At 42.5% G+C, this 24,864-nt stretch overlaps 1 protein-coding gene across 7 annotated transcripts in view; it reads right to left on the reverse strand.

Annotated features, from left to right (window-relative positions):
• DROSHA (drosha ribonuclease III) overlaps positions 1-24,864 on the reverse strand; it is a 139,191-nt gene that overhangs the window by 103,983 nt on the left and 10,344 nt on the right. For all 7 annotated transcript variants that reach the window (XM_066244146.1, XM_066244150.1, XM_066244136.1 and 4 more), the window contains 7 exons: positions 23,722-23,814; positions 17,856-17,966; positions 17,392-17,623; positions 13,729-13,870; positions 11,855-12,009; positions 9,117-9,197; positions 1,818-1,904 (listed from right to left, as the gene is read on the reverse strand). In XM_066244146.1, coding sequence (XP_066100243.1) covers positions 1,818-1,904; positions 9,117-9,197; positions 11,855-12,009; positions 13,729-13,870; positions 17,392-17,623; positions 17,856-17,966; positions 23,722-23,814 — 901 coding nt within the window. The remainder of the gene's footprint in view (positions 1-1,817; positions 1,905-9,116; positions 9,198-11,854; positions 12,010-13,728; positions 13,871-17,391; positions 17,624-17,855; positions 17,967-23,721; positions 23,815-24,864) is intronic.

The raw sequence follows: 24,864 nt of genomic DNA on the forward strand, positions 1-24,864 counted from the left end.
GCACACAGGAGAAGCGACCATCTGCTTCTCCACCCCTATCCCTCCCCTGCTCTCTCTCTCTTTCCCTTTCTCTCTTTCTCTTCACCTCCCACAGCCATGGCTCAAATGGCCCCAGGCACTGAGAATGGCTCTATGGCCTCTGCCTCAGGTGCTGAAATAGCTCAGTTGCCAAGCAATGGAGCAGAGGCTCTAGATGGGCAGAGCATTGCCCTGTAAGGGGCTTGCCGATTGGATCCTAATTGGGGTGCATATGGGAGTCTGTCTCTCTGACTCCCCACATCTCCACCTCTCAATTAAAAAATAAGATTGATAAGCCAAAAGGTATATTTTGTACGTAAGTACTGCACATTATTCTTTTAAGCATTTTACACATACACACACACACATACATGAAGAACTTGGCGAGGAGAGGACTAAAGAATATCCACACGTACATTATTTGTCTTGTTAATATTACTGTTACTTCTATTTAAACAATTCAACAAAGTTGGTGTAAACTAAATATAATAAAAAAAAAACTTCTAACAAAATAACATGGCACAACCGCTCCAGAAAAGTTTGGTAGTTCCTCAAAATATTAAACATAAAGTTACCAAACAGTCCAGCAACTCCAGTCCTCAGTTTATACCCAAGAGAAATAAAAACATATATCCACACAAAACCTGTCCACAAACATTCACAGCAACATTGTTCATAATAGCCAAAAAGTGCAGACCACCAAAACGTTCATCAACTGGTGAATGGATAAATAAAATATAGTATATCCATATAACAGCATATTATTTGGCCATAAAAAGAAATATAGTCACATGTTACAAGATCAGTGAATCTTGAAAACATTATGCTAAGTGAAATCACATATTCTGTGATTCCATTCATATGCAATACCTAGAATAGGCAAGTGATAGAAAGCATCGTAGCTCTTGCTGAAGGCTGGGGTAGGAAACAGCTGACTGCTACTAAGTTTCTTTAGAGATGATGAAAATGTTCTAAAATTAGATTGTGATGATAGTTTCATGATTCTGTAAGAAAACTAAATATAAAATACACTTTAAATGGGTAAATTCCAAGGTATATGAATTATACTGACAAAGTTGTTAAAATATATAATTATTAATATCTAATTTTGAAATTAAAATCGCTTGATGATACTAGTAATCAGAGCCAATAAATTTTGTACTGTGAAGGGCAAAATAGCATAGTTAAATAGCTCACAGCCACGCACAATGGAGTCAGACTGCCTGGGTTCAAATCCTCTCTCTGCCATTTACTACCTGAATAATCTTGAGCAAGCTACTTAACCTCGTCTGTAAAATATGGACTGCTGCCCCACTTGCACAGTGGGGATAATAATATCTGCTTCGTAAGTTTATTATGAGAAATAAGTTAATACATGTCAAATACTTAGAATGGTGCACAATACCATAGTCAAGAAATATTAAGTATTATCATTGTCATAACTACAATAGGTTTTCTTGTTTGGGTCACCAGATAACATGTAAGATATCCACTGATTTTAAGAAATGTAAAAAAGTGTTCTACGCATTCTCCCACCTCTGCAGTTCTGGTATTCTTTGGCTATTATGTGGTACCAACAAAATAAATAAATAAAGGTATGGCAAGCAGCATAGTAAAAAAGTAATAAATAAAAATCATGATAAAGGCCAACATGCTCAACATAAAAATAGGTTATTTTAAGAAAAATAACATTTAAAAACTGAACCGGTATTTAGTCTATTCATACTTTAACCTATTTAGACACATGCAACTTATTTACATTCTAAAATAAATAAAATCCGATTCTGTTAGGAACTTACTAAAAAGTTTGTGGGAGGGGAGACTGTAATCCGATAGTGGAAAAGCCGGCCAGCATTGTTGGTCATAGGACGACAGGGCTTGATGGCCTGAGGGAGGAAACAAGCAAGTAACAGTAAATGAGCCAAGTGTTTTTATTTAAACATAGACTGTATTTTCTAGCTTCGCATCTGACACAAGGTTTCCGAGTGTTCCTTCCCAGGCTGGTGGGAAAGAACAGCACTCGCTTCACCACTAAGGGGCTGGTCCCCAGTATCCAGCTCACTTCTTCGTGTGCAATAGGACAGGTTCAGACAACGCCAAGATCTTTCTAGATCTACTTTGTCATGACTATCTTTCTGTCTTCGTAAAATAATACAATAATTGAGCTTTGGCTAAACTCCCAATAAACTGGAAAAAAAAAAAAGACAGGAAAAGTCATCTCAGAAAGATTAGCAATAGGTTTTGATTGGGGAATGGGGGCAGTGGAAAGATTAAAGATGCTGAGCACAAACAGAAGGGACCAGAAATGAAAAGAGGATGAGAGGTGGCGGGAGAGAAGAAGGAGCTTAAGTCAGGAAAAGGGAACCTGAAAGGGGCCCAGAGAGCACCAGTGGAACCATGGCAGCTGCGACAGACACAGAAGGTGCCCAGACCTTTCCAGGAAGGACCTGCTGCCGACGGAGGAGCGGACAGCAGTCTCCTGGCGAGGCAGACATTTGAAGGCCCAGCCATCGAGCCCAATTCAAATGGGCAAACACTCCTTGGTTCATGGGGCTTTGTTGGGGCTGACTCATAGTTTGGTTAATCCCTCTGTCCAATCCTGCTTACACCCTCCTCTTTTCACAGGTGAAGACCCCAAAGAAACACCACACACCCCAAACAGCAACTGAGCATCTGCTTCTGGAAAATCCAACGCGGGACAATTGGTACCAACAAAGTGAAGCCATATAGATGGGGTTTGGAGATAAACCACTACCACCCAACCAGCAGCAAGGGTGGCAACAAGGGCCCATCGTGGTGGAAGGCGGAGCGCATGGCCCCTGGCAGCAGATGGCGCACCAACTGAAACTTTCAAAGGAGGGGAACTGGGAAGCTGTGCCAGTGGAAGCAGGTGCTTAAGAAATGGTAGCTATGAGGATAAGGGGATGAATATCTAGTGCTAAGCACCACTGACACTTTACCATGTTCCTCAAACTTCAGTGGGCCTTTCAATCACCGGCAGGGCTTGCTGAAACTCAGACTGCTTGCTCCCCACCTCCAGAGTTTGAGTCAGCAGCTGAAGCAGGCTGAGAATCCGCATTTATAACCGGCTCCCAGTGACACAGATACCAGGCAGGAGACCGCAGTTGGAGAACCACTCCTCTATAGAAATGAACAGCAGAGGAGGAGTAACGGCAGCTGAGAGCCAAATGTAAAAGCCAGAGGGTCTGCTGGCGGCAGAAAGAAGCTCTGGTTGCCTGCAGTGAGGTCAGAGCAAACCAGGACCAAGCCCAGAGCTCAGCTGGGTCAGAGTGGGTGGGCCTTCAAGACAAGTAACAACAACCAACCAAGATAGGTCTGTTATGCTAAGATCAGGGACCTACAACATTCCCACCCCTCACCTCCACCCCAGTCAGTACCCAATCAGTCTCCCCTCCTGACCAACAGACCTATGATTAGGGTCATTTCACACCATAACCCAGCTGGGAAGCTGCTGGGAGAGATTATGCCCCAAAGGAGCTTTAAGAACTGGCCAGCATGTGCCAGCAGGTCCGCACAGGACTGGATGCTGAGAGTGATTGATCAAAGGGCCAGAACATGAAATTGGATAAGGAAGACTTAATTGACTTGAAAGCATTCAGGATTCAAGGATGCCAGGACATGCTAGCAACTCCCTACTAGGACGTCTTTTAAAAAGCATGGAAAAGTGATGACCCAGGCGAGTCAAGTTTAAATACTGAAACTGTTGTGACGGGCAGAGGAAGGAATTCAAAGACTCAAGAAATTGGACAGACTGGGACATATATAGTCTCTATGACTGAAGATAATCATATTACAAGGGAAGGCCCAGAGGACCCAACGGCTACCAAGACAGAAAGGAACGTGCTGGGGCTGGGGCACCGCGTCACTGGGCAGATCGGGACGGCCTTCTCTGCGGGGCAGGGCATGGCAGGGCTGACTGTGAGAGAGGCTGTCACAGAGCACAGCTTGCTGACAGCAACCAGTATCACAAGCTCTGAAACAAGAGGCCAGAGAGGACGGGGCTGTCAGAAGCCAGGGCACACAACTATCATGACAAGCAGGATGGAAGTGGCAGTCAAGGGAGTTGGACACACAGAGTCTGGAAATAGTCAACAGAACATGGTGACCCTGGGTACAAAATAAATGGAGAGCTGACCCACGTATTACTTACTTAGTTTGTACCAAGAGAAGAAATCAAGAGTGATGACTAAGTGGCTGAAGGTAGGCTGCTCCAATAAAGTCAGGATCCCTTCACCAGTTCCAGAGGAGATCAAGTTTTTAGACTGATATCCACCATTGACTGAAGAGGTGGTCAGTTCCCAAAAGGCCCTGCAGCACCATTACAAGCAAAAATGTTCACGACAACCCTAACCCTCCCCAAAGGGGCCTATCGTCATTCACTGGGGTAATAATACAGTGGGGAAAGAGGAAATCCAGACAGTTCAAGGAGTGTTGGACACAGCATTTGAATCAACACTAATTCTCAGAGACTGGCTGCACTGTCCTGGTGCCCCCAGCAGGGTGGGGACATGAAGCCAAGGTAGTGAACAAAATCTTCATCAAGATCCAGCTTATGCCTGACCAGGTGATAGTGCAGTGTGAATAGAGCATCAACAAGGGACCCTGAGGACCCAGGTTCAAAACCCCAAGGTTACCGGCTTGAACATGAACTCACCAACTTGAGCATGGGGTCACCGGCTTGAGCGTGGGATCACAGACATGACCCCATGGTCACTGGTTTCAGCCCAAAGGTCACTGGCTCGAAGCCCATGGTCATTGGCTTGAGCAAGGGGTCACTTCGACTGCTTAGCCCCCCAGTCAAGGCACATAGGAAAAGCAATCAATAACAACTAAGGTGCCACTAAGGTGCCACAACTATGAGTTGATGCTTCTCATCTCTCCCTTTCCGTCTCTTTCTCTCTCAAAATATAAAATAAAATAAAAAGATTCAGCTTACAGTAAGTCCACTTAGTCTACAAATGTGCCCCGTGGTCATTTCCCTGGCCCCCAAATGTATCATTGGAATTGATTAAATTGACTGGTGGCGCCCCCCAACACTAGGTCACTGATCTGTGGAGTAAGAGCCATCATAATGGGAAAGGTCAGCAGAAGCACTGAAATTACCACCAGCCTCAACCTGGGCACCACCCCCAACAGTATCGCTCTAGAGCAGTGGTTTTCAAAGTGTACACCAGGGCGCACTAGTGCGTCCTAAAAGATTTCCAGGTGCGCCCTATGGTATTCCAAAGAAATATGTGCCTATTGAGGACCAAAAAACCAACAGGATTTTTAGAGTTTAGATATTTCAGGGACATAGGTATGGGGAATGGGCTGTAAGCTGACAGTCTGCCCAACCCCCCACCTCACTTGCCTGATTAGGTTGCAAAATAGTCTTTGCAACCTACTAATGGTGCTGTGGTGCTGGATTGTTTACACTACCCTCCATGTTTCCCAGAAAGACTGGAGGCAAGTTTCTTCTATCCTTTCTTTGGTGAACAGTTAAGATGATATGTATGGTGGGGGGTTTCTGCACTCAACACAATTGAGAGTAAAGAGAGAAGAATTCTTCAATGTACTGATGAGGAAATGAGAGTTTGCCTTTCAAATATATGCCCAAACATTGAAGAAATTGCTAGGACCTATCAGGCTCATGTTTCTCATAAACACAAGAATGAAAAAACTTAACATATTCACACCAGGACCTACCAAATTTACTAAATCTTACTAAGAATGTATCTATATGTATAAAAAGATAACATTTTTGTTGTTTTTTTATTATTTTTAACCCCTTTTTTAGAAATTCTAAAAAGCATAACTCAAAAAATGTTTTAACATAAAAATGTTTTTTAATGTCAAAATAAATTTAATTTTGTCATATTTATTTTGTTTAATTACCATAAAGGCACTCTTGGACTTTATATTTTTTTCTTTAATATTTGACTTAATTATTATAACATATTTCTCAGAAATTTGTATATAGTGCACCTACAATTATTTGTAAGATTTTAAATGCGCCCGACTTCAAAATGTTTGAGAACCACTGCTCTAGGAGGTTAGTGGTTAGTGGTTAGTGCCACCCATAAGGATCTGAACCACACAGGGGTAACGATCCCTCTTATAGCTCTGATCATTCACCAATCGGGCTCCTGAAGAAACTAAACAGACCCTGGAAGATGACTACATACTACCATAAACTCAACCAAGTAGCAGCTCTGGGTACACCTGCCGTAACACGTGTTGTAGCTTAGTTAGAGCAGATTAAAACAACCCCAGGTACAAAATATCTGGCAACTGATTTGCTGAATGTATTCTTTTCCATCCCAAAGTAAGGACCAGAAATGGTTCACACGCACAGGGTACAGACATTTACAGTTTTGCCACTGGACTATGTTAACTCTCCCACTCACTGTTAGAACACATTCAAAAGCTCTTGACCTTCTGGACAGACTACAGAATATTACATCTCTGACGTCACTGTGCTGATCAAGCTAAAAGCCTACATGAAACACACATGCTCCTCTGGGTGAGATAAACTGTACAGAGAATCAGGAGCCTACCACAGCCACCCTGTCTCAGTGGTCAGCTGTATGGGGAGTGCCAAGAAACCCACCCAGAGTGAAAGACAAATTAATTCAGCTTCCACCCAATGGGCCTCTTCAGGTTCAGTGGGCAGCGTACTCCCCACCGAGGAATACCACTCTGGCCCATTTAAGGAGTGGTGCGCCAGGCTGCCGGCTGTGTGTGGCTCAGCCGAGAGGCCTCCAGTTCTACGCTGCAGAGCCACACAAGCCCATCGTGCTCAGAGCAGTCTGTGGCCACACTGGGGGAATCATACAGCTGGTCTCGGGGCCCTGGAGCAAAGCCATGCCATCTTGTGTAAAGAACTACACGCCTTTGAAAAGCAACTCCTGATGTGCCCTGGTAGATTCAGAAGGTGAAGCCAAGGGACAGCAAACAGACATGTGGCTGGAACTGCCCATCGCAAGGCGTGAGTTTGGGTAAGACCAGAAACGATCCATCATGGGACGAGGGTGCCACATCCGGAATCAAGCACATGAGGAGCAGCGGGCCGTCAAGCTGCAGAAGCAGGCGGCCCACTGCTGTGCACCAGCACGCCTCTCCTCCCTCGGCTGATGACCGAGGATGGAAGGGTGGAAGCAGAGGGGCAAGCCCAAGCTTGGGTTGCAAACGCATAAGTCGGGAAGGGGTGCAAGCTAAGAACGGCCTGTGCTGCAGCCTCATTCAGGAATGGATCCAAAAGACAGTGATCAGGGAAAATCTCCCCAGTGGGCAGTTTCAGGTGCTACACCTGGTCATCCACTTTGTGTGGAAAGAGAAGTAGCCTGAGGTCAGACTACAGATGGACTCATGGCAGAAGCACATGGCCATGCCACCTGGTCAGAGGCCTAGGAGGAGAAAGAGGGGAAGATCAGGGATAAGAAGGTCTTGGGGAGAGACCTGAGGGTGGACCACTGGGAGTGAGCAGAGCGATCTCCAGAGCACCTGTGGCTGCGCATCGGAAGGCACCCGCTATGGAACAGGTTCCAAACCCCAGAGTCGGCAGATCGACTCGGCCAGATGGTGTCAGCATCCTCAGTCATTGGCCCCAGCCACCACGGTTGGCAGGAAGGGCACGTGAATGAAGTGGCCACAGTAGTGCAGAGGGAGGCTTCACATCACTCAACGGCACGGACACACTTACCAAGGAAAAGCTGGTTAAGCTAACTGCCACTGCAGAACGTCCCACCAGCCGCTGACAACGACCAGTGCTAGGCCCCGAAACGGCACCATTCCTTGAGGAAACCCACCTGACACTTGGTAGGAAGCTGACTACATAGGCCCCAGCCACCTTAAAAGGCCAAAGTTTGCTCTCATAGGAATAAACAAGCACTGTGTGGGTTTGCCTGCCCACAGATACTCAGCCAGCACCCCCGTCCACCCAGATCTCCCTTCAAAGAGCCTGCTATCCACTTGGGGGGACAGCAGCAGGGAGCCTGCCGCCATTGGCTCCTTCAGAGTCAGCCTCCGCTGCAGAGCCCCCTTCCCCAAAGCATGCCCTTCCTGGGGCAGCCTGCTCTGGGGACAGAGGGAGTGGGCGGGGGGTGGGGGTGGGGGAGATGAAGGTCAGTCCAGCTCAATGCAAGGCAATTCTTTCCGACAAGCCAGGCTTTCTCAGCCCGTCAGAGGCGCACTGCTCCCTCTGCTCCATCCCGCCCCCACTCTCCTGCCTGATTCCACCTTGCCCCCAAGCTCCACTACAGCATCTGCCTCCAGAGAGCCAACCCGAGGCACGCATGCGCACTGACTGACAGGGTGCAGATCTTGTTCACTGCTCCTTGCTACCCTTGCCAACTGTCAAAGACAAATGCGGTGAAAGTGAGGCAAGCAGTTCAAGTATCTGTAATGACTCACCCTCTTTATTCGAATTATTGCCATGACCTCAAACAAATTTTAAATAGAAATTAAGGACTTACATATACTATGTTTAAACATAAAATGCTCAATAATAAAGTGGCAATCCTAGGATCAATAAGAATAACTTACAAAAATAAAAGATGATGAAGGAAAACAGCTGAAAGGGAGTCATTAAATGTAACTCTATTATGTACAAGTATTCAGCTCAATCAGTCAAACATGTTAGGACTGTCCCTGACGAACCAGGAACTGGGGTAAAACCAACGAGACGAGGAAAGGAAACTGATCAAGACAACAGCACACCCCAGGTCCTCCAAAAGAGGACGCATGCCTTATTATAGCACCTGAGGGAGATCATTTCTCCAGGTTAATTCATAACCAATTGTAATAAAAATATGAAAAAAAATACTGCAATACATACAGTTTTAAAATAATAAAAGTCAACTCAAAGACACCTTGACTATTCTAAATAATGAAACTTCCAAAACTTTTTACGGTTTGCTGATCACATTCCCCACTCGAAACCTGAACCCAAGTACTTTCTTCTCCAATTATCATTAGTGGAGACTATTAGGGAATATGAAAAAAATGTTTTCAATGGTATTCTGAGAAAAGAATAGCAACAGCATCTGTCTACTTCTGGCTTGTCAGTGCGTACAAATATAAGAGCCCAAACCAGTTACCTCTTCTCCGGGATAAATGCTGTGTCTAATTCCTGTGCGCCTGGCTTTTGCGCTGCACTTGCAAAGTGGGCCATCATTCATCTGTCAGAAACAAAAGGGGATTCGTTTTTAGTGGTGGAAACTCCACACTCTGCACAATGATGCTTCGGAAACCGTGTGGGTTTTAATGTCATGAGGACTGAAGCTCTGAAGAGACTTCACGGTTAGAAGGTTAAACGGATGTTCCAAAACCAATAAAGCTGCGAACTGTCCCCACTGCCTGATAAAAGGACACTGTATGCTGGGTTCCCAAGTTCTTTGTGCAGCCAAGCAGGAAATAGCAGTGTCGGCGGGCTGTGGGCCCCCACCTTTTCCCACCACTTTTCAGTAGGTTTCTCCTATTTCTTATTTCAGGAAAAAAGACTCTTTCACAAAAGAAAAGCATATTTTATATACTGAAGGAACACACAGAATGCTTTGAGGGTAACCAGCAGATTAAATGTTTATAAAAGACAAACCTAAAAGTATCTGAAGCAGAGAGAAAAAAATGTCTACCAGACCCAGGAAGACCTTTCAGCACTGATCAGGTACAATCTATGTCTGGTTTCTCACCTGAATTCATTTGACTGCCCTGAGCTCCACCACACGATTCAGTAAGGGAGTGATTCCTCAATGCCTCTTGGGCAGAAGGATGACTGCTAAGCATTGGGGGGGTGGGGGGGGTGCTAAATAGCTCAGGGTCCATATACTCGAGGAATATTTACTTATTCTAGATAGGAGTAGTAATATACGATATGCTTAGTAATTTTAAGGAAACAGAAAAAAAGTCAGTCCAGATGGAGATACCACTGGCTTCAAAGAGATGAAATCTGTGAATGGCTGAACAGGACAGGAAAATAAGATGGTTATTCTATAAGAGGTGCCAGCGTGAGGGGAAAAAGAAGAGGAGGAAGCCCAGTGTTATGCTCCAGGGACAGGAGAGGCCATCTAAGTGGAATGGACCATTACTGTGAGTAAGATGACCAAACAAGCAGAACTGAGGTCAACATCTTAAAGGGTTGTTTAAGGACTGTCTGCAACATAAATGTCAATATGGAATTAAAAAGACCAAAGCATCAGTTGGGGATGAGTGTAGAATTTCATTTCTCTCTCTGTGTTAATGAGAAATCTATATATACACACATATATATAACATATAACATATATGTTTACACAAACATTTCTTTAAAGTTCTAGGGACTTGTAACTCATTGTGTCCAATGAAAATACCTCAATAAAACTTTGAAAAGAAATATTACAGTGAAAACTAGAACTTTCTCTATTCTTTTGGGAAATCAAAAGCTCCAGGTGGTATAGCAGAGAAATAACATTGCTACCTTAAAAAAAAATCAGGTTAAAATATTATCCAAAGTAACAGCTGGCAAACAGGGCTGTGATGGGAGCTCCTCGAAAGTCAAAGCACACTCCTAATGATGGCCACAACTGGTGATAGGAACGTGGGAAAATCATGTGCTCACCAATTCTCAGGGGAGAGACAGACATCCCACACTCTGGCCTTTACCAGGGCCTGGGCTCTGATGCAGAGCAGCCCTTTCTAAGGCTCAACTGCACAGAGGACACAGAACCAGATACAGTGAACAGATGGTGAGACTACACGGGATACCCTGGGAGGACTAGGACCCACAGAAACCAAGGGGTAGACTTCTGGACAGGAGAACAATCCATTAAAAAAAACCACCCTGGGGGGAGGGGAATGACTACTGACAGACACAGGATTTCTTTAAGGGACACGAAAACGATCGAAAACAAGATTATGATGGTTGTACAATCCTGTGAATACCCTAAACAACACTGAATTGTATGTACACTTTACGTGTGTAAACTGTATGGTATGGAATTAAAACTCCCTAGAGCTGTTTGTGAGATCATATATGATTACTATATCAGAATAATTCATTGACAATTGCAAACATTTCTGCTTAAACCCAAATGTACTTCTGCCCACAAAGTACATTTCTGTCAGGCCTCTAACTGTATTAATTCTATGGAGAAAAAAAATTTAGATAGCTGTCACTTAACAAGAGCCAGAAAAGCATTCAAATTAATATCGAATGGTATGAATTTATTTGCAAAATATAATTTTAAATTTATAGGTATATGTTCAATTATGCTTAATAACTTCATATGCATCAGATACTATTTTTGTTCATGTTGTACATCTATAAAACACCAGTGTCTTTTAAAGATATTATTTTGTATTATGTAATACTTCACAGTAGAAATAAAAACACACCCAGTTATGCCATCATTAGCTCAAACAAGGAAAAGAACTTATATGGAATTGTGACTATTACCAACTAAGAAATAGGAAGTCTCATAGGACTGAAACACTGTTTATTCAATTGCTGCAAAATACCTCTCAGACAACTGCTTTTCAAAAGACCTGCGCCTCTCTCCCTCATCCTACCATTTGTCTCCTTCCCTTTATGGCAAGTTTAACGAGGCAGTGCCATTATCCGGTTCCCTGACACAGGATTTACCAACATCGTCAAAGGTGATTCAAGGGACGGTTGCCCTGGTGCTTATGCTCTGGAGCTAAACTCTGAAGCTGAAAATAAATGAGATGTGAAGAGTGACGCACAGCCCTCAGAGTAAAATTCAGCTTTGATACCAGTCAACACGCACTTCCGAGCCTGGAGTCATAAAGGTGATGTGTGAGTTTGCAACCCTCAGAGCAATAACATAAAGCATGTGCGCACCTGGCCTGGGTCGTTGTACCAGAGTTCATCGTGAAGTCGGTCGGGATGGGCCTTTTTGCGTTTGATTTCTGCAATGACGTCAAAAACTTCAGAGTCTGAGCTGCTAGAACAGGTGCTATCCTCATCGGACTCACACTCGGATTCACTGGAACTTTCTAACGGAGGTGAGGGAGAAACACGGAGAGAGGTTGGAGAAATTCACAAGGTGGCTGTATGTGGACACTTCCAAGTAACCCAAACCTCTTAATGTAAGGAGAGCTGTTTATTCTTTCAGCAAGTACATATCTGAGCCCCGCTCTGCCCCAAGCACGCTACTCAGCAGTATCGTGAAAATAACACAGCCCATAGTGCTAAGTCACGACCTCTCTGGGAAAGCAAACAAGGACTTTCACAGAGAAAGACTCAGTGAGCGATGCCAGAGAAAATACAAACCACAGTAGTGTAGGCTTTCGCATTTTACAAGGTGTGGCAATTCAGAAAAGCACAAGTCCCCCTGACCTGGAAGGGCCACCAACGATGTCCTGGCGGGGGTGCACGGATCCAGGCGGGGAGGTGGGGGGGGGGAGGGAAGGAACACAGAGGGCACAGCGCAGGCAAGGGCATGCGGGCGAGAGCACGCTGGACTCTGGCGGGAGTGAAGGTCCCACTGGTAAATACCGGGACATGAGGGACTGAGGGTAATGACACCAGACCGGGGGCTCTGAATGCCAGATTCAAGAGTTGACATTTTTTTCTCAATAGTAACAACAAAAGATTTAGATATTGGAAGTGACTGGACAAAAACAAACAGAATTACACTAAGTGAAGTGAGCCAGTCCAAAAAGACAAATAATGTGTGATTCTACTTATATGTGGCATCTCGAGTAGTCAGACTCAGAGAAAGAAAGCAAAATGTGGGTGCCAGAGTCTAGTGGAGGGGGGTTGGGAGCTGCTGCTTATGGGAAGAGTTTCAGATTAGCAGGAAGCAGAGAGTCTGGAGATTGTACAACTCTGAATGCACTTAACACTACTGAACTGTACACTTAAACATGACTGTGTTATGTGTATTTTAGAACAATTTAAACAAACAAACAAACAAACAAAACACCAGGCCTAGACCTGAATTACCCCTGCAAGAGACTGATGTGGTAGAGCACAGTAATAGACCCCGACCCTCACACAGGGTGTTCTCGAGTGTGCCGTGGGAGATGCTCCTGTCACCTCACTTGCAAAGATGACCGAAGGGCGGCACAGAGATTAATCAGGCTGACTGGCTCCGCCAGGCTCCACCCACATGGGCTCGCCTCTCAGCACCTGACACGGTGCAGGCAGGCAGGGGAGAGCCAGAGGACACAAAGGAAAACGCACACAGAACATCTCATCCACACAGCCTCAGAGACCTCTGCATCTACCGGAACCTCAGACACGAGAGAATAGTCCACCATGTGAGAAAGTTATGGAAACTGTCTCTGCAAGTCGAGCAAAACCTTCAAACAGGCCTGGGCTATTGCTGCATATCCTCATCAAACTAACAGCACCCTGACAGTGGACAGGGCCATGGGGGATGGACGCCTGCCTGTCAGAACCACGAGGAAGGGGAATACGTCCCTGCTTTTGGCCAGAGGCTGGCTATGGTCCCTCTGATTCAAAGGGGCGAGATAACTCTATAAGGACACAATTGTTCGCAAATGAGATCTCTTATGCATTTTGCCGAATGTGACTGACAGAAACTAACATCAAACAGGAAGTTCCATTGCATGTATTTTGCTGGACATAATTAAGGAAAAAAGAAAAATAAGAGCATTTCAATTTGGGATTCCCAAGGACATAGCCCAGAACCTAGGATTAAGCAATAATGAAGGCACAGGGTCGTGTTCTAGAAACTTCTGACGCACCCAGGTCTTCATCCAGCTTCGTCTTGGGCGGCTCCCATGGGGGTCGAGCAGCTTTGGCCTTTTCTTGCCGGCTCCCCAACTCTTCCTCGAACTTGTCATATAAGTCGCGGAGCCTACTGGTTCCAACTACAGTGGAATCGCCCTTTGAAAAATAAAGACTCAGCATTAAAAATTATACCAAAAAAACTTCCCAAAGAAACCTCACAAGTAATCAAAGATTTGCAACAACAAGGAGCTATTTTCAAAATGCCCGTTGCTGGGAATTATGCTGTCAATCAAATACACATCTATAGCTGACAGTGCTCAGGGAGGTGCAGTTTGCCAACATTAAAAAACATTAGAATTGCTTATCTTTGCTTTTTTTATGACAAAAAAAAATCATAACCCCCTGAGAAGTCATTATACCTGACACCCTCCTAGAACACATACACCCCCCTCACTGCAAAACACCGACAGTCTATCTTCTACATTAACCCAATAATCAAAGAAATGTACCCCATACACACAAGGATACACACCCACATACACCATAAACACAGGGCACACACATGCCCTCCACAAACCGCTAACATAGGCTTCTGCAATGCATTCCTAGAGGAATCGCTTCCCAGGATGAAAACAGTCTTAAATGACCATAGTCTGACATAATTTTTAAAATGTAAGAACCAGACCTTTCAGGCATAAAAAGAAAATTAAAACAAATCATAAAATCTGCAGTATCCCCAAAAGGGGACACTGTTGTTCCTCAGCACCCCCTCATTACTGACGCTGGTGATGCCGGGATCACACTGCCATTCTCAACAGCTCAGCGCCCCGATGACAGAACCAGGACACGGAGGCCAAAGCTAGGCTTCTGGTTCAGCAGCCTTCCTTCCCCGCTGGAGCTTTCACGCATTCATAAACATGTAAGGAAAACATAAAAGTTCTGCCTGTCGGAACTCTCTGAATCTCGGTGTCTTCAACTCTGTTGTTTCCAGAATAACACCTATGGCAGCCCAGCCACTGTCCCCTTCTTCCTTGCTAACAGAACCATGATTTTCTTTAATTTGAGGCAGAGAACTCCTCACTTCAGGGTAGGGGTCTGAGCCACAATGCCCCAACCCCTAAAGATGTCCCCATTCTAATCCCCGAAACTGAACACTACCTTTCATGGCAGAAAAGAGACTGCAGATGCGATTAAGGTTACAGAACTTGAGGTGGGGAGACTATCCTGGATTAGCTGGGTGGGCCCAATGGAATACAGGCCTTTAAAAGCAGAGTACCTTTCCCAATGGGAGTAGTCAGAGGTGCAACTGAAGAGACAGGAGATATTCAAAGCACAACCAGAACTTGACCCACGTTGCTGGTTTTGAGAGGAAAGAAGGGGTACGTGACCTCTAGATATTGGAAACCACCCTTACCTGCCAGCCAGCAAGGAAACAAGGACTTCAAACTACAGCCACAAGAAACTGAACTCTGCCCACTACATGAATGAGCAAGAAAACAGGTTCTCCCCAGAAAGGAACACAGCCCTGCTGACACCTTGAGGTGGCTGGTGAGACCCAAGTTTGACCTCCAGAACTGTGAGGCCATAAATGTGTGCTGCTTTAAGCCATAGTTCACGGAAATTTGTTATGGCAGTGATGGAAAACGAATCCCTGAGGAAGACAGAAGACAGGATGAAAGACACAATCTGTGGACAAATTACTAGAGGAAGGCTCCACCCAGCACTGCCCGCTGCATCCTGTGTCCGGTGTGCAAGGACATGGTGCCTGGAACCCTGCGGTTGTCCGTGGAACCAGACACAACACATGTCAAACTACAGCCCAGCGGCACCGAGCCACTGAACCAACCAGGCTCGTTTAGGTCATGATTAGTCAAGTGTTGTTTCAGTCATGCCCAACACAATGATGGGGGTACACTCTGAGAAATGCAGCATTAGATGATTTTGTCATGTGCAAACATCAAGAGCACTTGCACAAACCTAGGTGGTCCAGTCCACTGCACACCGGCACACGTGGGAGAGCCTATTGCTCCTAAGCTGCAGGCCTGCACAGCATGCTACTTGACAAAAGAACCCAGCATTAAATCAAGCTCAAGAGAAAATGATGCAATAATACACAGAGTAAACTCAAGACACAGGGCAGCTGCCAGGGTAACATGGTATACTGTTTACAGCACTTTTTTATATAAAGAGTGCATTCTAAAACGGTAAAAAGGATAGCATTATAATAACATGGTAAAAAGAATAGCATTATGAACATATAAACTAGTAACACAGTTATTACCATTATCAAGTATTATGCACTATATATAACTGTACACTACACCTTTATACACCAGGCAGCGCAGGTTTGGTTACACCAGCATCACACACACATGTGAACAATGCATTGCGCTGTGGCATGAAGATGGCTACAAAGTCACCAGATGATGGAAAGTCTTCAGCTCCTTATGGGACCACCAGCGTATACACGGTCCATCAGCTACCGAAATGCCATTATGTGGTACATGACTGTACTTACAGCAACATTCTTAAGTGACAAATACCTTCTTTTCAGGGATGTTTTGAGGATTCAATAGGATAATATGAGAAGCACGGAGTTCAAGTTCTGGCACCATAAAAGTGCTCAGTATGTGAACTTTTCCTTCCCTGTATCACATGAGCTATGACTGAAAACCCTGCTCTAATTAATCAAGTAAAATATCACATCACGATGAGAGACTTCTCAAACCCTTTTTTCCAAAGACACAAGAGTCTCCGTAAGTAAGGGTTCAGTCCTAGTAAAAAGCTATTTTCACAAAATTCCAAACAAGAGAATGCTCTTTTATCTGACCCCATGCACTAATTCTAACACCTGCAACCTCACAGGTCCTAAATCTGTGGATAGTCATTCCTTTACTTTCTCATTTAATCAGTGAACATTACTGTGTGTCATCCCTGTGGCAAATAGAATTCAATTAGTGGGATGGAGGCATAACACCCATCCGGAGAAGAGAGAGAGAAATAAGGGGAGAGGACAGAAAATATAATGCAGACAGAAGGAAAGGAGAAGAGAAGAGAAGCACATGGAGGAGGTCGTGGAGTCCCCACAGTGAGGGCGCGGGCTGCCAGCCCCATCTCGAGCAGCTCGTGCACCGAGCCTCTCAATGGCCCCCTAAGAGTGACCAAATCTGCCATCCCACAAACCAGCCCGTATGCATGAGGAACTTTCCATGGTCACCTTCGGTCAAGACGAGACTTAGAAGACAAACTCAAATGTTTGCTTATTTCCCACTTGGAGGAAACACATACACATGCACACCATAAACTGCATAGAGTAGCTACATGATTAAGAGCTTACAAAGCCACCAGGATAAGACTAGCAGCATCATAGAAAATGCAGAACGGACACTTTCACTGACCTGCTGCACCCTTGCCTTTGTAAAACAGCTTTTGTCTGCTGCAGTGGTTCTCCACTGGGGTGGGGGTTCCCCCAGGGGACACTGACAAGGTCTGCAGACAGCTTTGGTTATCACAACCGGGGCGGTGGTGCTACTGGCACCTAGTGCAGAGCCCAAAGATGCTGCTCAAGGTCCTACAATACACAAGGCAGCCCCCTCCCCCACGAATTACCAGCACAAACTGCCAACCGTGCCCGGGTTTAGAAACCAAGTCTGCAGCCTCGCTCCCGTCACACCTACCACCTGGTCCATGGGGTCGCTGGAGTAGTAGTTTTCCGAGTGGGTGCAGCGGATCCACACGGGCTTCAGCAGCTCCTCCTCCTCCTCCTCGGCCTTGTCAGGCAGCGCCTCCTCCAGCTCCTTCTCCTTGATCAACGTGTAATTCTTCTCCTTGCCGGAGCTCTGGCTGTCACTCCATCTGTCCTTCTCTTCCTCCCAGCGAGCTCTCTTCTTCTCCCTGCTTGGGGAGCGACTTCAAAGGGGGGGGGGGGTGCGAGGCAGCTAATTATTAAAAAAGTCCTTCTGTTATAAAATTATATCACTTGTTCAGTTCACTTTTCAACTAAAATTAAAATGCCATGCCAAACCACCAGTTACTTCCATTAAACCAGCCAATCCCAAACACCAGCCTGGTGGCATCAGAATCACCTGAAGTGACTTGTTTAAAAATACAAATTCCCAGGCCCTACCCCAGATCTACTTACTGATTCACAGTCTCCGGGGCTGGGGCCCAAGAATCTGTATTTTTAATAATCTCCCCAGGTAATTCTGGTGAGCATCCAGTAGGTTCAGGAACAGCTGGCAAACCGTAACTCCTAGAAGAAAAAGATACTTGGGAAATTTTTGGAAATCTCTACGTACAGACAAGACAGTTCCACAGTGAGAATACTAGTTTTGATCCTCCACATCTTGCTCTGCCAGGAAAAAAAAAAGGTTTCACAGAACACAGTCTCAACTTGGACATAAATTTAGCCTGAGGACTATAATCTAAGTGATCCAGATACATCACCCTCTCCATCCCTCTGGAATCCCACACCTGGGTATTACTACATCAACCACCACTTTCCTTAATTCTAATCTGTACAATACTAGTACTAACTCAGTTAAAAAGGATAGAAATAACTCTAGCTCTTTGACTTTCTGGGGCCTGAAATTTGCAAAGGCCGATCCTACGGATGTGCTTGAAGGGGAAACCTACAGGACAGATTTTAATTTAGGCCCCAGAAACTCAGGTGGGACCACACAGAGCCTGAGACCCAGGCAGGGGAGTGCCTGCTCTGTCGCACTATGCCGGCCGCTCTGCAGCTGCCCAAAGTTACTGTTACCCAAGAAAGCTTACATCTGCATCGAAGTCACAAATGAACTCTTTCCCTCCACTCTACCACTAACTTCTAATTTTATGACAGGGAAACTGTCAGTGTGTAGGTGTGTATACATTGGGGGAAGGGGTAGGTGATAAGGAAGATTATATACATCCAACTTGTTGACATAATTTCTAAATATTCCAATGTACATCATCTGTCAACAGGAGAAAAAAATTCACTATAAAGTAAAATGTATTCATTCACTGTAGGAAAAAAAATTTAAGCATTAATAAAATTAAAACAAAAATCACCCCAACTATCACACAGATAACCACTATATTTCACAAATGTGTTAAAACATATCAATATACGAATGTATATATATATATATATTATAAGTAAACACAAGCTTTAAAAAAAACTCTATAGCTTGTCCTTCTCACTGAGTGGTTAATTAGGAACACCCTTCTATTTCAATATATGTATATCTGAATCATTTATAAATGAATATTACTCTTTCATATGTCTATACCATAATTTAACAAATCTGATCATAGTTATTTAGGTTGTCACCATTTTTTTTTTTGCCATTATAAACAATGCTGCCATGAACACACCTGTCAGATTATTTGACACAAAGTATGTGTGTGTGCTTTTCCTTAAGGCTTCTCTGCAGACAGGTAGTGCCAGATTAGTGCCAGGTTGGATGATCACTCAAACAGTAGCGGCTTCCCATCTGTCAACGTGATTATTTTTAATCCCTGACATACTGATGAAAACAGTATCTCATTAAATTTAACTTGCTCATTTTCATCACTAATGAAATTATACATTTTAGGTTTGCTTCTTTTTTAAAAATAATTTTATTTATTTATTTTAGGTTTTATTTATTCATTTTAGAGAGAAGGAACAGAGAAAGAGAGAAGGAGGGGAGGAGCAGAAAGCATCAACTCCCATATGTGCCTTGACCAGGGAAGCGTTCCAGGTCGACGCTTTACCCACTGCGCCACCACAGGTCAGGCTTAGGTTTGCTTCTTTTATGAACTTCTAGTCATATGGTATGCCAATATTTTTTAAAGTAAGGATGTAGTCCTTTTATTTATTAATAGACTTTCTTAATAAGATAATCACCCTTCTTCTGTCATATGTAACCTAACCTTTCTCAGTTTTCTGTATTCCTTTTAAATTCTACCTGTTTATTGCTATATGTAACTTGTGTATGGCCAAATTCAGATTTTTACATTTATGCTTCCTCCTCAGTGTTATGCTTACAATCCTTTCGCAGCTCAAGGTTAAATAAATATCTTTTCTTCAGTTAGACATAACACTAAATTTTTTTTACTCTATCTCTCCAAGATGTAAGGCAGAAATTTCTGTTTTCCTTCCAAATGGCTTGCTTGCCAGTTGTCACCACATCAATTTTTACTCTAATTTAAAAATCCAAATTTATGGGGGATGTAGGCATTTATATAGTTTTGACTGCTGCTCAATATTTGTTTCATTGATCTATTTATACCCATATCAAATTGTTTTAATTCTTACGTGTTTTATAGAACATTTTAATACTACTAAAGCTACATTATCTTTTTTTCCCCTTATTCTCATTTTTATTCCAAATAATTTGGTTCATTAAGTTCTAAAGCCCATATTTCAACTGGTGACACTTAAATGATAGACTATTTTGAAGAAAACTAGTACTGTCCCAATGCTGTCTTCACTTCCAGTATCAGAGTGTGGCATGCCCTCTATCTACTTTTATCACCTGCTTTGTCATAAGCTGCATTTATATTTTCTCCCCATTGAGCTATATATTTTTTAAGTTGTATTACGACATTTAATTTTGCCCTGGCTGGGTAGCTCAGTTGGTTAGAACGTTGTCCTGATACACCAAAATTGGAGGTTCAATCCCTGGTCAGGGCATATACAAGAACCAACCAATAAGTGCATAAATAAGTGAAACAACAAATTGATGTCTCTCTCTCTCCATCTCTCTCCCTGCCTCTCTCTCATAAATCAATAAGTAAAAAAAAATTTTGAGATTTAATTTTAATTAATATAAATTTTCTGTAGTGAATCTACATTTTTTTTCCACTACATTTTCTAAATAAGTATTCCTGGTTTATTTAGGAAGGCTATTAATTTCAGTAAGTTTAATTTATAACTGTCAACATCAATGAGTTAATGCTCATTGTTTCTTAGCTGATCCACTCGAATTTTCCTGAAAACTCCATTAGCTAATGATGGCAACTCAGCTCCCAGCGGTGTGGTTTCGTTTGCTTCTGGAGCTCCCCTCAAGCCTGACACTCTGCTAAGCACTGGACTGACACTCCTATTTAATCCTCACAAGAACACTAGGAGGCAGATACAAACACCCCCTACCGAGGGAACAGAATTAGAATTATGCCACTTGTCCAATATCACAAAGCTAGAAAGTGGTAAATGCTAATATAGTTATCTGACACAGACATTTTAACATGTACTAAAAATCCCACCAAAAGTTTATTACTACCAAGAAACACAGGAGAAAGCCAACCTGATGCCCCTCCGGTTAGGCAGGTATAGTGAGTGATGGGTGGTCAAGGTCGACTGTTGTGAACATAATTAGTATTCCTCTTTTCTTTTTTCTAACACTTGGAGAGGGGCATTTTAAAACAGGACATCTTTATTAGTAAGTGTCTCAGGCATTCCAAATTTCAAAATCCGAAACTGCTTCTTAACAATATACTATATTACAAATTATGGTTAACTTTTTCTCCTTTGCAGTATTTTCATCTCTAACTTTTTTCTCATCTACTGATCAGTGAGAACTCACAGGTTCCAAGTCTCTGCCTTCTCCACAAGCTACTGGGCATTGGAAAAGAAGCCAGCAGACTGAAGACTGATTTCCAACCCTTCACCTTAAAAATCACCCACCTCAAATGGGTTCTCAATGGTTTCCACCGTGCACAGTACCTCGGCTGTTTTCTATCTGTATCTCCTCCTTCATCTCGTCCTCCACAGGTCCTCTCACTGAACGAACTCTGTCCAATTAATCTCATCTAATCCAGGGCTTCTCGTTTTTCCATCCAGGATCTCTTCTCTGAATTTTACACCCATTTATCCAATTTACTGCCACACAATTCCATCTGATTGTCTCACAGGTTTTCAGCTACATATGCCCAAAACTGACTCATCCTCTCGCCTTTCTTAGTGTTCCCCACCAGATCTCAGAGGATGAATGTGGAGTCTTGTGCCCTCCCGATCAGTTACAAAGTCCTACTGAGTCTATTTCATAAATATCTCTCAATTAGCTCTACCGTTCCCTATTACTGCTGTCACTGCCTAGGTCTGGGCACTATCATTTCTGTCTGAATTAATTACAAGTGCCTTCTACACTCATTCCCTCCAGACTTGACCTTTGCAGAGCATGTCTCCACACTGCAAGCTTCATACAGACTTTTTTCTCTTCCCCCTTGAGCCCCCTGCCCTAATACATCCCTACACATACTGTAGATATCAGTAACATGTCAATTTCTCTATGACTACTCTAGACTGATTTTTCAGAGAAACATGAACTATATCAAAAGCAATTCTCACATCACTTAACTGTCTTATTCCTGTAAACTGGGGACTGCTGTTAGCAACTATCACTTGCACCAGTACAATAGCTGGGACACACAGTAATGTAATGCACTTATTTGCTTGTTGATTAAGTTACACAAGGTTAGGTGACAGTGATAGGCACTGGAGCCTTGCCTTTTTTCTAATTTGTATGGGAAGGCCTGTAAGGCCTCAACATTAAATTTGATTATTTTGACATGGTAACAATGCTCATCATGAGATAATGTTCTCCATCATATTAAAGAAATCTGCTTATATACCAACTTTGCCGAAGTTTCTACTCATAAATCAATGCTGGTTTTATTTCAAATATCTAATGTGCAGGTACTGAGAAAACCCTATTAATTTTAACACTAGAAATTAGTTACAGATTTCCTAATATTAAGCTATCTATCCAAGCAATCTCAAAATAAATTGTTATTTTATACACTACTAAAAACAACTTGCTAATATACCAATCAGCTTTTCATATCCATATTCATAAGAGATATTTTTTTAGTTTCCTTTTCATTGATTAGGTTTTGCCCTCTGAGTATTTCTAATATCACCTCATGAGCTGAGCTTTCCTGTCATGTTCTTCAGTGTTCTAGAACAGTTTAAAACTTTTTAGGATGTGGTACAAATTCAACTTTTTCAATTTTTTCCCATGGTTATTGACTATTAAAATTTTCTGCTTCTTGTGTGAAGTTTGAAATTTTTGTTTCCGTAGAAATCAACTCATAACATCCAAGTTTCTAAATTTTTAAAATATTTATACTTACATCAACATGCTGTAAATTTTAAATCTTTTTCATTACTCATACCTTTCTCATATCTAATGCAATGTATGTTTCTCTTTCCTTGATCTGCACACTCTTTAAATTGCTGGACCTTTCAAAGCAGGCTTGCATTTATTTTCAAATATTATAGTGCTTTTTATTTCATCAATCTCTTTTCTCTTCACATCCTTTTTTTCTGCTTTTCTTGTACTCTATCAGTTTCTAGAGCCAAATGATCAAGTAATAATTATATATACAGTTACCATTTATTTGGCATTAACTCTGAGCCCAGTTCTAGTGTTTTGCACAAATTATTTCAATGACCCCTCACCACTCAAGGCAAGGATTAAGTGTCCTTATTTTAGACTGACACTGAAGCTTAGAATGGTTAGATAGCTTTATCTAGTAACAAAGTTAGAAGGACTAATAACTGACCCCAAATCTGTCAGACTCCAGAGTGCTATTCTTAATTACCAGTATATAAAACCATAAATTTTACTTCTCAATATAGAATTGGTTACACCTTGTAAGTTTTAGTTTATAACAATCTCTATGTCATTTTTCTAAAGGTGTGTCTGTAGTTTGCTTTCTGAAAGTTTTAAAACAATTATGAATATATGGTTTTATTAATATATAGTTTTACACATATAGTTTTATAGCAATTGACGTCAGAAAAAGCCCATATAATTTCTAATTTTTGGACATTTATCAAGATTTTCCTTGTGCTGCATTATCAATACATCTTGAAAGAAAAGATTTTTAAGTTAGTGGCTGCTTTAGCTTTTCACAAGGCATTTTTGGAAGACTCTCAGGCTATTCAGAAGACGTGGCTGATACTTTGCATAAGCACAAAATATGAATTCATGAGATAATCCTATGACTTCTTCCAGTGTGCACTCCTTGCTTACCTTCCAGATCTCTGGTACTCTTTTTTGTAGGACCTTTCCAGAGATGGTGATCTTCTGCTGTCCCGGTGCCTGTGTCTCTCCCGTTCCCGCTCTCTTAAAGGAATTAATACACAGAGCTGTTTTCAACAGAAAGACTCAAAAACACCGTCTCTTTTCACTGAATTCATCTTCTAAATAAATAGACCTGACCTAAGAATTTTCCAGGCACTATTCTCTACGGGACATTTTTATTCATCCTTTATTTATTAGAGAAGAAGGGAGCTTTTCACTTTACAGAAGTGAACTAACTTGGATATTTTCTGCTGTTTCCTTTAAAAGGAACCTGATGCTAAGCAACAAAGGGAATTTTATTATAATCTTCTCTAGAGACCTCCCACTCAGCCAATTCTTGGTTATGTAACCTAGAGGGAAAACTTTAAAGAATTCTACTGCCTTTGATTTCTAGGACACTCTCAATTTTACCCATAAAGAAATGTAAATTAAAACTTCAATCATAATGATTAGAACCAAGTTCTATAATGAAAGGGTTCTAAACTCCTGTATGTTACAGGCCCGAGTTGTAGTTCTAGCTTCACTAATTGCCATGAGACTCTAAGTCACTTTACTTTAAATGCTATTTTCATCAGCAAAAAAACTCTGAGTTTATTTAATATAGAAACAGAATGGGGAATTTTAAAACCTCCCCATGTAAAACTAGAAAAAGTAATGATAAAAATAATAACTTCTGAGTCTATTTAATAAATGCAATGAAGATCTGGACCAAAAATCATAACTCTAGTGGGTTTGAATCAGAATTAAATCAAAGGGAAATAACCACCTGATCTCAGAAAGAAACCAAAATGCTTATTATCCTGAGTATAGCAAGACTACAAAATGGTATGAACTCAAAAATATCCCCCAACCTATAGTCTAGAAGAAATGCAAATACATTAAAATTAAACTTACAAAAGAGATCTGTCACTGCTTCAATATAAAAAACAAAAAATTGTTTTTTCACTTAAGTATGACCCTTCCTCAAGGAAGACTCCTTTGACTAAACACTTTGGCATAAACATAAGCCTCAGGTATACACCAGCTGTCCAAAACAAAGTCGCAAGACCCTGGGATTCTACAGACTTTATCCAATACGCTTCAAAAATTACA

Source organism: Saccopteryx bilineata, chromosome 1, assembly GCF_036850765.1.
Source record: "Saccopteryx bilineata isolate mSacBil1 chromosome 1, mSacBil1_pri_phased_curated, whole genome shotgun sequence".
NCBI classification, from domain to species: Eukaryota; Metazoa; Chordata; class Mammalia; order Chiroptera; family Emballonuridae; genus Saccopteryx; species Saccopteryx bilineata.